The following is a 13,443-nucleotide window of genomic DNA, read 5'->3' on the forward strand; positions in this document are numbered from 1 at the left end:
CTTTAAGGAAATCGTGCTTTCAAACCTGAACGAACTTTATGATGCTAAGTTTACGAAATCATAATATATTTAATCTAGTTTTGGTTTTACATATCTAATTAAAGCTCTTTATTTGGAAATTGCTACTCTTAATACTTTTCCACGAGTTAAATAAAATATCATTTCTTAAACTTATGCGGAAAAAATATAGGCAGATCAGATAATAAAAAGTAATATGTTTCTTTTAAAAAACTATACGTGATATTGTTAAATATCAATAGGGGATCTAAAATTACCACTTTATACCAAAATATTAAGTTTCTGCTTAAATTATCTACTTTAACAACATAGAAAATGGCCACGCCATCTTCGTTATCATTGTTAAAAATGACAAAGATGTTCTTTAAGTTAAAACTTGCTTAAAATGAATACTTTAAATAATGTAATAATTCTTGTTTTTTCTTCGAACCTTGGTGAAAATTTATTGCATACTTTTAGTAATTTAAATTTACATTTAAAAAATTTTAATGATTACGAATTTTTGGAATCATCGCAACTTTTTAAATTTTTAAATTTCAAAGTATATTTTTTTTAGAAAATATTTGAGAAGATAAGACCATCCCCGGTCTCTCCCCTACTTACAAAACACGAATATGTTAATATTTCCTTATAAACATTCAAGTTAAAGTCGGCACTTTTGGAACTTAGTAAGTCACTCCTAAGGTTATAAAACAGTTTTCCAATGTCCATCGTCAAATCAAAGACAAAGAATTCGAATTACCTTGTTAAAGTGATAACTTTAAGCAAGTCTCTATTTCCACAAATTATCAACAGTTAAAATTTTTTTATTATTTTATCTGCCTAAGATATTTGCGCGAGTGTTCGAAATAATTACGCTTTAAAAGTTATTAAAAATGATATAATTTTTACAAATTTTGAAATGAAATTTTACAAAGTTTAAAATGTTTTATTAAACAATGCAAATAGATATTAATTTTATTTTTTTATGTATAGGCCTTGACGATTTAGATGACCAAAAAAGCAATTCGAAGATAGTAAATAATTTAAATAAATGAAATGATTTTTTAAGGGGGGATGCATAATGGGGGAACTATTAATTGCTGAAATCTAAATTATACAATTTTCTTTAAATATTTAAAACCTACGTTTTTTTAAACTGTACTTTTCGTTGATACAATTATCCAAAAGTCAAAATATTGTTCTCCAGCTCCTAATTTTACTATTTAGCACTCTTAAATTTTTTTTGAATAAAACCCCTATAAATAGTAAGAGGCACTAGTAGCAAGTCCACTGTATTATTCAATTTATAGATATAACTCGTATAATACTTTTATACAAAAAAAAATTTTGCAGGTAGAACGCGTGAGTCAGAAAGTATCCCACGTTTTCGCCTACATCTCCGAATTATCTCCCCGTCAGTCTGTTAAGCCCTCGATTGCTGATTTTAGCGACGCAAATAATAAGTGCTCCACTGATTTCGATTTGTATCGGAATGCTTATTTCCTTTTCATCGACGATTCCGCCGATGAAAATAATTTTAACGATTTGGTGGGTGTGTTGCGCCAGATAAGCGGCCTAATTAGTTTGACGTTCTCGACCTTGCAAGATAAACACGATGATAGTTTGTTTTCAGGGGACCATTCAAAGACGAAAGATGATCTAACAAATGTGACTCGAGAAGAGCGGCTAAAATTTAGGAGAGATTATGAAATATGCTTAGGAAAGTTCTTGGAAGTTTTGTTCTTGATCATTTGGAACTTGAGCACGAGTTACCTCAATTCTGACGGAGAAACTGTATCATTGATCCTCCCATTGTGTCACGTCGCCTTGTGCTTGTCATTGCAAGTAAATAGCTAAATTTTTTCAATTTTTTTAGGAATCACTTATTCAATCATATGTAAAATAATCATATTCATTCTTATTTAACAACATAATTATTTAAATAATTTGAATTTTTCTTAATCCTACAGAATAACAAATCTATAGATATCGAAAGTATACTCGCCAAATTTACCACTCTGGATGATCTATCTCCCCTAAGAAAACTGTGTTTACTCATCGCGATTCACTCCTATGCAGTCAATAATAGCACAAGTCAAAATAACCTAATATTTTCTTCTAGCAGCCATCATATCTTAGCATACGTGTCCAAAGCCATTGCTTTAAGTTTGGAGCGTGATAAGGCATCGGCGGCTTATGCATCTTCAAAAGATAAAACTTTGAATTACTCTTCTCCTCCTGGAGAAAAACTACTCGACTGCTTGAACCGTTTATCGCAATATCACGACCTCTCCCTATTGACCTCGTTCAATAAAGGTAAAATATAGTATATTTCTTATAAATTTATTCTTCTAAAATTAATGTTTAATCATTTTAATTCACAGTCTAATTATTCTTTTTCCCCATAAATAAGAAACGAACAAAGTTAATCTCATGTTAATTATATCACTAAAAAAATTATATTTACTGTAGTGCTCTTAAACAACGTCCAGGTTTATTAAGCTTTTAAAACGTATAGAAATGATATCGACACAAATTCTAAAAATGTCTATTGGTAGCGATATAAAAACTCATTTTAAAGTGTATTTTATACAGATACATTTAAAAATCGATATGTTTTTTTAGTATTAGATTTTATTCATCCTTAACATATACATATATAGTAATATTTTCAAAATAACATCAATATATAATATTATTATTTTATTTTATAAAACGACAACACTGTTTCTTCTGTGATAAATATATATCCAGAATATGCAACATAAATTTATCATACCCAACTTTATTAAAATACAATAATATAATAAATCTCAAGAGGGCATATAACAGGGAGACCCCTTAGGACTCGCTCTCTTTTGTATTGGTATCCAAAATATTTCAGGAAATTCAATCTCGCCTTAAATTCCTTGTATCGACAGCATCGTTGCTGGCAACCATTCCACAATCATGTTTATCCCACCCATAATCAAGAAATTCTCACATATTACACATCTTTCTCTCAATCACCTTAAGAATGAAATATGTTTCCTATCCATTCTATCAAACACTACGTACCACGTCATCAATAGGGAGGAGATGACATATCTCGAAGCCCCCGTCGGCGGAGAAAAAGCTATCGAAACATTTTTAAACAAATGCATCAGCTATTTGTCTAAATTAAGTCCATTTTTTTATCTACATTCCCATGCATCAATTTTTTTTTAAATTAAAAACCATTTTAATATATCCAACATCCTTTACGCCATGAGATCTTATCCAATCTTCAAATGTAACGATTTGGTAGCGTCTCATGAGACTCAAATCAAGAATCTCCTCGAAAATATATTGAATAAAAATAATATTCATCTTGGCTATAGTTCACTCCCTAGCAATTCAGGTGGCATCGGTATTCGATCTCCATTATAATTTAACCCTCCGTTCCGTTGAATGCTGCATTTCGAACAGACCTTAGAAGAAAACCCAAATAAATAATACTAAATGCAAACTTTGGTTATGAATGATTGGAAACCATCCTCAGTTCCAATCTCTACCTCCTCATGCCTAGTGAACAAATATGATTATCCATAACTCTTCGCCTTGGTTGCAATGCAGTTGTACCCTCCATAGGCATCGATTGTGGCCAGCCCATCTAAATGAATGCCTAACACCTTGCACTGCAAATTCTCCCACGGTTATCAACCCCGCCATAAATCCATTAACAAAATTCTCCTGCTGCTCTCAAAAAGTTAATATCCCACGTATGCCTTTCAAATAATAACGCCTTACGCCTAGAGGGCACATCCCTTATTCTCTGTACGGATGATCTCCCACTTACTTGTACATGCATTGATTTTGCAGCCAAGTTTAACCTATCATTTTTTGCCATGGAAAAGGCAAAAATCGTTATAACAAATAAATACGCTGATCTAACAAGCACAGTTTTTATACTGATCATCATCACTAACACTCTAGGGATGTTCGGAAAGACAATTTTATCAAAATCAAAAAAAGGAAACTCGTTATAGGTTTTCCCAACATAGGATTCTATCTTCGTCTGCTGATTTCTCTCGAAATCTGACGATCCGATTTCTTAAGCATTCATCCCTCTCTAGGATGGCTTCAGTACATATTTTTTTTAAATATGCGATTATGTGAAAATAAAATTAATAAATAAACAAAAAAATAGTATGAATTTGCATTTTTGGTATGAAAGCTTGTTATAAAAAAATATTTATATTGTCCATTTCTCTGAATTAAATCCGATATCAAATTCTATAAATCAAACATTGAATTTCATCCAATAATATTGAGAGTTATAAGTAATTTATACTTATTTTAGACAAAATTGGGTGATCTATTTTATTTTATTCCTAAAGTAAGTGTAAAAACTATTGATTTTGTTATTGATGGAATGAAAACCCTATTTTAAGGTGTAGAAAATCACTCTTTAAAAAAAATTTACTATAATATTTTACCCAATAAAAAACAGTGTTATGCCGCTAAAACTTTTGCTCAAATATTATCACAAATATGGAGGATTTTTTTTTAAAAAAAGGAGTTAAATCCATGAGAAATTGATGTGAACAAGTTTAATATGCACCGACTGCCGATTATTGGACAGCATATCAGAAATATAAACTTAATTAATAGCACTTTAGTCTTATATTATTTTTATCCAATCAGATAGATTATTGTATAATTTATAATTTTTTCTATTAAATTGTTAATAAATTTCTTAAAATAAAATTATCACCTTACAAGGCATTAACCTGGATTATTTTGTAAACGATAGAGCCTACATGTTGGACACTCTCAACGGATTAGCACTCAGCAGCGACGAGTTACTCTTCGACAGAACACTTGATTTGGCGCGTAAACTTAAAGCTCCCCTAGTTGATATTTACATCAACCATTTGGAACACCTATTATCTTGCGATGAGTTTTTAAAAAAAATATTTACTTTGTTTTTTAATTCATAATACCTACCCCCCCCCCTCCACCTCTCAAGCTGAACGAAATTTTCGAAATGATATTTCATAACAAATGATTTAGATATAATTTTTTAGCCTATCATAAAGTTTTAAGGTAGTCGATAAACGAAATTCGCTATTTCGCATTTAACTGAAACACGCCTTTACCGTTTTCTCATAAATTTAAAATTCCCACGATCATAAAATCATATAAAGTTGCGGATGTGTAGTGGAAGTATAGATAATTTATCCTTTACAAATACTTACATTACTAAAATAATTTGTTTAAAAAATTTAAACATTATTCAGCGTAGACGTTAACCATAAAACTCACGTTGTCTACGAAAAATTACTTCCCGTAATCTTACAAAATCTTGAATACAACAAAAATCTTGTCCCAGAAAAGGACGATTTATTGTTGAATTCCGAAATTGGCGCAAATCATAACAACCCTTTGTCCTTAGCGAATAATTTATGGAAAAACGTTTTACCCCTTATGGACCGGTCTGATCTTGGGGGACTCGCTTTATTTTTCGATTCAGTCAAGAAGATTTTGATCTTCGCTGACGGGAACGATCAATCATTAGTTCCAAAACGTCTGTTGGACAGGTTGGATCGCCATATTCGTGCGCTAAAGAATTGCCAAGAATTAGAACAACTCGTTAATAATGGTAACAAAGGAGTTTACAAATTAGACTATTCGGCCGTTTGCGATCTCGAGAAAGAAGAACCTTCCACGTTGGAAACTCTTCTTTATAACGAGCCATCCCAGGAGCCTAGCATTAACACAATATGCAACGAATCAATCCATAGTCCTCCTCGAATCTCGGAATCTCCTGTTCGTGACGCAAAATTATTTACCACTTTGAAAGGCTTAACCAGGTTTTATATTCTCAACAGAACGGCAACCGAATTGTCTAGCAAAGTTAAAGAAGATCCACGGACTTTCCTTTCTAAATGCGTTTCTTTTGCTTCTTCCGATTTTGAAAACCTTCAAGGAAGTCGTCAAAATGTGCCTGGTCTCGTGTATTCGACTTGGTGCATCGAATCTTTTTGGGCGGCGGTACAAAAAAAGTATATGTCGCCAAATAACAATCGCTCCCTATTGAACGAAAAGGATTCTTTAAAATGTCTAAAACCGTGTTTTTCTTATTTGCCCTTGCTGATGCCGCGTAGAAATTTGATGTTGACTTTCGTAGATGACTGCTTTTTCGGCTCTGATCGGAAATTGGCAGGGAGGGAGGATATGATTTGCAGAGATTTCCTATCGCTTAGTGGTCGCCTCGCATGTTGCAAAACCATCTTAGACTTTGTTACCAGTTTAGGAAGGTTTTATAGGAATATTAAATTGCATTCTTTAACACATTTAAGGATAAAATATAGAAAAAATTGTTATTTTTTACTCTCTATCTCTGATATAATTTAACTACTTTCAAAATAAACTTACAATTATCGATTATCAATGGAGAAAAAAATGCTCAAATTCAGTTCTGATAGATTTTTTTTGAAAATAAATATATTTATATAAGCGACAGTGATGCCATTGAACCCGACCAAAACCTATTGATCGAGGAAATTAGCAAGAGAATTCAACATTTGGAAAGCTTGGATGACAATGTCTTGATATACCTTAAATCCAATACCGATCCTAGGATCAGGGATTATGAATTATCTTACGATTTGACTGCTGGTGATGAAAAAAGAGTAAAATTTTTATCTAATCTAGATTCATTGATATTTTTCTTCTTCGTAAAATTAGATAAAAAAAACTCTCGGATAGAACTTCACTGCTATTATTATTTTTTTTAATAATAAAAAGGTGAAAATATGCACCAATTTACTTTCTATTTTTTTAAACACAATTCTTGACAGATGAAACAAATCTTGATTAAAATGTTGATGAACAAAATGAATGACAGTTTTATATTCGCGGCCCTGGCAAATTTCATTAAAAACCGCATCGAATCTTCGACAAGTAGCAAATTCGATTCTTCCGCCTTTATTAGCCAAATCGTGTTATCAGCTCTCTCAGAAATATCTTCCTCCATAGAGTAATATTGTCGTTTTTGTTATCCATACATATTTTAGTGAGATTTTTTTAAATGTTTGATTCTGGGTTGGGTAAATAAATTTTGGCCCGCTATTCATTGAAACCTTCAAAGATTACCTCCTCCCCTCCTTCTCTTGCCTGTTACCTCTATCTGTTGACCAAATTGTAATTCAGTAATATATATATTTTTAATTGATTATCCAAACTACGACCATTTATTTCTGAAATTAAAGTTTAATTTTTTAAATGTTTAAAAAATCAAAACAATTATTAAAATGTGGAGATAATAAAATTGAGAAAGAAAGTAAGAACGATAAAGAAATAAAAATTTCAATGATTTAATAAATATATTACATAAAATTTCGAAGGGATGACATCTTTAATCTTTCCCCCCTCTACAATGGCATACCATGGAACTTGGCCTTTTTTAATGTATTGGCTTACCTAAAGGATAATGAAAACGATTCATTACCCGATATATATTTCCCTTGTTTGGAGGTCAAATTTTTCGGAAATATCAAACTTGATATAAACGAATACCGGATAAAATCGTTGGAAATTTTTAATCAAGTTAATAATAACGAAACAAAAACAGCAATTTTAATTTATATAACGTTTTTATATGTTTCATCCATTTGAAATTCTATTTTTTTAATTGTTAAATCCTGAGAAGGTAACATTGTTTTTTCAATTTCTTATATATAATTTGGAAGGCCATTGATCTTTTAGATTAAAAATTATACTTATCTCTTCTCAGGTATTTAATCGTAATCATACAGACACTCTTTTGGAACCTGACCCCAGAAAGGCTTCGAAAGTTTTCTCACTCGACCCAGATAACACTTACTCATTATATGCGTATTACAGGACTCTTTCGACCTTGATCAAAATTTCGCAAGCGTTTCCTAAATCCTCTACCAAAAACACCTTTGAATTAGTAGTAACGAAAGATGATCCATATCGCTTCGATGTCAATTATCCTACTGAATCCGTTGTTAAAAATGAGAGTTATAACGATAGCGTAGATTCTGAAAAGGAAAAATTAAACGATACCCCCGGTGAAAAGCATAATTCTACTAAGCATATATTAAAAATTGTTGTAACGCCTTTTATATTGCTAAATTTTGACTTCGCCTTGACCTTAGCCAAAAAATTGATTTCCATTTTCGATAAAAAATTTACCTCTGCGCAACAATATTTTGAATCCATATATTCTATCGGCCAATTATTTGAAGCGTGGCCCGTTATGAGACAAAAGTAATCGCTTCTTTTTCATTAATTATTGTTTTTAAAAAGTTTGGTTTTTTTTTAAAAAAAGTTGCCACTTAAATTGGGTAGATGGAGGGTTTTTGGGTTTAAATGCCTTAGTCACGCCTGATAGTTGGTTAGATCATCTACTTTAACATAATTTAAAATTAAATATAAAATTATATATTTTTTTTGATAAACTCACTATTGATTGTTAGGATAATTTCATAAATACATTCACTGCGCAGGCAAAATTATTTTATATTGATATTAAATTAAGAGAAGAGCTCTGTCATTGATGGGTACCCATCGATCCCTGTTTTAAATTTTTTAATCACTACCCATCCTTTCACGAGGCATGGAGAGTTAAACTAACCAGATGCATAGTTCTAAATAATTGAACTCAATTTTAATCGTTACCGTTTTATAACGCTTGATTTTAATGTATTTATTTTAAATCCAAGGCAGACATCATATGATTGACAATGTTTTAAAAATATGTCAGCCTTTTATTTAAATTTCTAGCTCTCGAAATACCTTATGAGGAGTCAATTATTATTCATACTAATTTTTTAAAAATTCCACTTGGATCAAACGTACACTCCGGTGTGATTGACGGCATCATAAATTAAGATTCTAAAATAAAACCAGTGAAAATATTTCGAGATTTTGAAGATTTTACCCTCCCCCCCCCCTTACTTTTTATTATTTTAAAAGAAAAACTCATGTTAAATAGGCTCAATGATTGAATATCAGATATAATTAAATCGATTACATACTAACAACTACTTCTTTTTTCTTTACAAGGGAAACAACTTTTATTCATTAAAAAAATTAATTTAAGTTTCAGTTCAGTTAAAAATCATATGTATTTATTTTTGCTATTTAAATTTCCTATTCAACGACTTTCATTTTTTTTTCCAAAACTCTTATTATTTATATTATATACCACGTTGGGGTTTAATCAGGTTGGAAATAAACCCTGGTGTGGGGGGGGGGGTATATTTATTTAAAATTTTAATTTTTATAATTCGATTCATCATAAAGGGAGGACCAAGCCGTTTTAGATTTGTGGATCAAAATTTGCAAAATCTGTTGTGATAACATATTTTGCCCACCTCCATCCCCTTCCAGCTTGAGGGAACGAAAGCTCAAACTGATTACCTTGGTACAAGGTCTCGAAAATGTGTTAGGAGATGATTATCCGCTAACTTCTCTATTAATTGCGTATTGTGTTACTTTGTCAGAATCGAAAAATGACTACCAGATGACTAGTAAAATAATCGAAGAATTTAACGATGGTGAAAACGAGGATGACTCCCGATTTTATTATCGTGATTTAAGAGACAAAAAATTTGAATACCTGAGATTGGCCATGTGGCTGGGGCTAACATCTGATTCGCCGGAATGCCAATCATTGGCTCTCGAATTAATGGAAAAATATTACGGTTATTATTTTCAAAAAAAAAAATTTTTTTTCTTTTCATTTACATAATTTTATATAATGCAATTACGATGTCAAATATAAGTAAGATACCAAATTTGTTATTTTAAATAAGACAACAATAAAACAAAATTAATGCTTCTCAAGGTGTCTGTGATATGGTAGTTTGATAAATACCACGAATAGAATTATAATGATTTGTTATATTTATTAAATATTATATGCTAAATTTAAAAGAAAAATTTTAGGTCCAAGCCTGGCCCATTAAAAAAAATTATCCCCAGAAAATTCCCGGCTATGCGCCTGTAATTTTTTTTATTTATTCATTACTTTTCTTAAATTCTCAGATTTAGGACTGGCGAAAGTGATTAAGAATTAATAAATACTACCGACATTAAAAATTAGCGCAACCAGTCATAGTGCTTCTATATTTTTACCGTTCATACACGATTTAAAAAAAAATGTATTTGATGTATGAACAATCTCACGTTTAAGACATAACTTCATTGTTTTTATTTTGCCTATATAGTTCGGGTATCGTAGGGTTAAGTCGGGTCGATATCCGATTAAGATTTTAGCAGGAATAATATTATGTATGCCTGAGATTTGGCAAATAGAAGTTCAAACCTTTCTGCCATCTATGAGCGAAATCCCCAGGCTTGCATAATATAATTTAGGCTAAAAATCTTAGTCGTTTTTAAAAATCGACCCGAATCGGGTTTTTTAACAACCCTACGTAGGGTGGATACCATCTATTCTCTGCTATATAATCAATTCATTTTATTCGTTGCAGTGCCGGTTTCGGGTGTTAGAATTGTAGGTTGTCTAAGAAGAGATAGATTCTTTTTTTCAAGGTGCGCCTCAGAATAGAATTGTAATTTTTAAAAAATTTGCATTGCCCAAATCCCCGTTTTTTTTCTTTGACCTTAGGTCGATGTCAAAAAACTTCCTTGGAAAGAATTATAATTCATGGTAAAAGGAATATTGAGATTAGCTCATATTTATTAGTATTTTCTATTATAAATGAAAGAAAATAAGCATTTTTACAGACTGGTATCCGATTCAGCAAAATGGTATAATACAATTACACTAAGAATAAAATATAATCACATCTGGGCATTATCGCGAATACTACTATCTAAGATTCTTTTCTATCTTTATACTCTTTATTTTTTTAGACATTTCTATTTAAATATTTATATGCATATCAGATACTTTATATTCAAAAGAATCGAATCTTTTAAAAATTCATATATTTTGTATATTTAAATAATCTCCATTATCGTTTTATATATTTAAATTAATCTGCATTATCGTTTTATATTTTTGTTTTACCAACTTTACTGTTAAATACAAAAAATCAATTGGAATTTTATTTATATAGTCAATTCAACAAAAATTATAAATTAAAACAACAAATCTACAAAATATTTTAAATTCTAAACCAACCACATTGAATGTTACCAAAAAAAACATACTACCAAATTTGATAAGTAGTTTATAGTTTAATTGTAGAGTCTGTTGGACTTATTTTGAGAAAACGCATATTAATATAGATAATTAGAGATGCTTTAAATCGAAATATTTTTTTAACAAAAAGAGCTGAAAATGTCTAAGTGAGTTAAACTAAACCTATTAATTTAAATAAATTGTACTTGTTCGATTAATGACCCGCCTGTTTCCAGTTCTTATCCAGAAGGATAATTATTAAGTATACCGCTCGATTTATAGATATGATAGGATTGTTAAAATATTTATGTTTTATAAGAAAGTGCAAATATTTAATTAACAAAATTTACGTAATATTTCTTTTTTAAAAGAAAAACAAATGTCAGATAATGGAGATACCTCCGCAGTTGACCTCTCCAGCCACAAAATTATTGATAGGAAACCATTGAAAGAAAAATCAGGAGGAAGTCATTGTTTATTGGACGAATTTTTGATTCAGATTTTACTGGAAAAAAATTTACTGATAGCCGCTATCAGATTATGTTCACAGGCCGATTTCCAGGTTATTCGGAAACACTTTATCGATACGTTAGATAATTGCGATGATAAGGAAGCCATATTAGGTTTAGTATTAAATATATTATGTGCAACTAAATGGGGATGGGAGAGATTAAATAAGTGTGAAGAAGAGGGTAGAATCATTTCTCAATTCCATGTCACTTGATATATAATATTTCCCTCTTTTGTAGAAATTGAGTTAAGATCTCATTTAAGCCAATTAAAAAGCTGTTTTATAAATACAATCATAACATCTTTAGAGGAGTAAAGTAATATAATTTATAGTATATTAGTGATTAGACTTCTTTTAAATTAATTATTTATAAAAAAAATGTATTTATATTTAAAATAATTATATATTTATATTATTAAAATTCCTTTAAGTAACTATTACATCACTTTATATTCAAAAGTTCCTGGGGAAAAAATTAACCAATCCTATCTCTTAGAAATAGATCATAAAATGAATTTTATTCTAAATAATACTTATGCAACCATTAATGACTACGTTTTCCTAAACAGCTAGCTCTAACATCAAATCAACGATACATCAACTCAAGGTCATAGGTCTCGAGGAACGTGCTATGTCTCTCAAAAATTTGATAACCGCTCCTTACGAAAAGGCTTATACCATTTCTGAGAGATCGAATAAAGAAAACGCCTTTCATATTGGTCATCTAGCCAAATCTACGGCCACTTCCGCCTCTCAATCCTTGCTTTCTTTAGTGGGTAAAAGGTCATCCCTCTTTTTCGGTAAGGAGGATAATAAAACGACCCAGAAATAGATTATTTTGGTTTAGAATGTTTAATTTTTTTTCCGTTCTGTTTTATATAAATTTTACCTTACGGTATTTTAGTTTTGTTTATAAAAAAAGAAAATTTAACCCAACTTTATGATTGATATGATTAGTACCGATTAACAAATATATATAGATAACAATTTTGTAATAGGACATTCATTTTTTATTATTTTTTGACTCTTCAATGATGTGAATTATTATAATGTATTATATGATGTACATTCATTGACTTCTTATATGCTGTTGTCTAAGTTATGAATAAATATATAGAAAACCACCACGTCTACCAAATTACTATCATCAATCTCACAGATTATTATCAAGATTCCCAGTTTATTATCATGGTGGCAGCGTTGGGATTGGTTATATTCATAGATGGTATATCTGATTGATCTATACATTTTCAAATTCCGCGTTCCCTTTGCGATGTACCAATTGGAAACACAAAGCACACTCATTCAGAGAATGTATTGTTTGTAGGGCTGTGCCGATATTTCGCTTTTTATCGGATCGGGCCGATACCTGTAAAAACCTGCGATCATTTTACTTTTCTTTTCTTTTGTTATTTTATGTATATTTATTTTACATTAATAATTTTTTATAAATAAATTATTTTTAAACAAATGCACAGCCCCCATTAAATTTTATTTATTTTTTTAAATAGATTTATAGTATTTGAAAAGTTTTTTTATAAAAATAGAAAGGAACACCCAAAGTTATATTTATTTTAAAACTTTTTATATCCAATTTTATTATTTATAAATAAAAGAATTTTTTTAAATATGGTATCTGAATTAAGGAAATATTTTACAAAAAAATAATTTTGCAAATCTATGGAATTCTAATTTCACGGGGAGAAATAATGAAAAATTTATTTAATACTACCAATATCCGTAAACTTTTTTTAAATATTATAGAAATAAAAAAATTAAATTATAAATG

The 13,443-nt window shown here is 30.1% G+C and overlaps 1 protein-coding gene across 1 annotated transcript in view; it reads left to right on the forward strand.

Annotated features, from left to right (window-relative positions):
* Positions 1–12,778, forward strand: part of LOC135931372 (uncharacterized) — a 36,507-nt gene extending 23,729 nt beyond the window's left edge. The window contains exons 28-39 of the mRNA XM_065468435.1: positions 994–1,034; positions 1,354–1,845; positions 1,971–2,316; positions 4,744–4,921; positions 5,262–6,281; positions 6,482–6,656; positions 6,825–7,003; positions 7,371–7,572; positions 7,760–8,259; positions 9,298–9,698; positions 11,515–11,766; positions 12,224–12,778. Coding sequence (XP_065324507.1) covers positions 994–1,034; positions 1,354–1,845; positions 1,971–2,316; positions 4,744–4,921; positions 5,262–6,281; positions 6,482–6,656; positions 6,825–7,003; positions 7,371–7,572; positions 7,760–8,259; positions 9,298–9,698; positions 11,515–11,766; positions 12,224–12,486 — 4,049 coding nt within the window. The 3' untranslated portion in view covers positions 12,487–12,778. The remainder of the gene's footprint in view (positions 1–993; positions 1,035–1,353; positions 1,846–1,970; positions 2,317–4,743; positions 4,922–5,261; positions 6,282–6,481; positions 6,657–6,824; positions 7,004–7,370; positions 7,573–7,759; positions 8,260–9,297; positions 9,699–11,514; positions 11,767–12,223) is intronic.
* The last annotated feature ends 665 nt before the right edge of the window (positions 12,779–13,443 follow it).

This window comes from Gordionus sp. m RMFG-2023, chromosome 1, assembly GCF_954871325.1.
Source record: "Gordionus sp. m RMFG-2023 chromosome 1, tfGorSpeb1-WG-v2, whole genome shotgun sequence".
In the NCBI taxonomy this organism is placed as follows: Eukaryota; Metazoa; Nematomorpha; class Gordioida; order Chordodea; family Parachordodidae; genus Gordionus; species Gordionus sp. m RMFG-2023.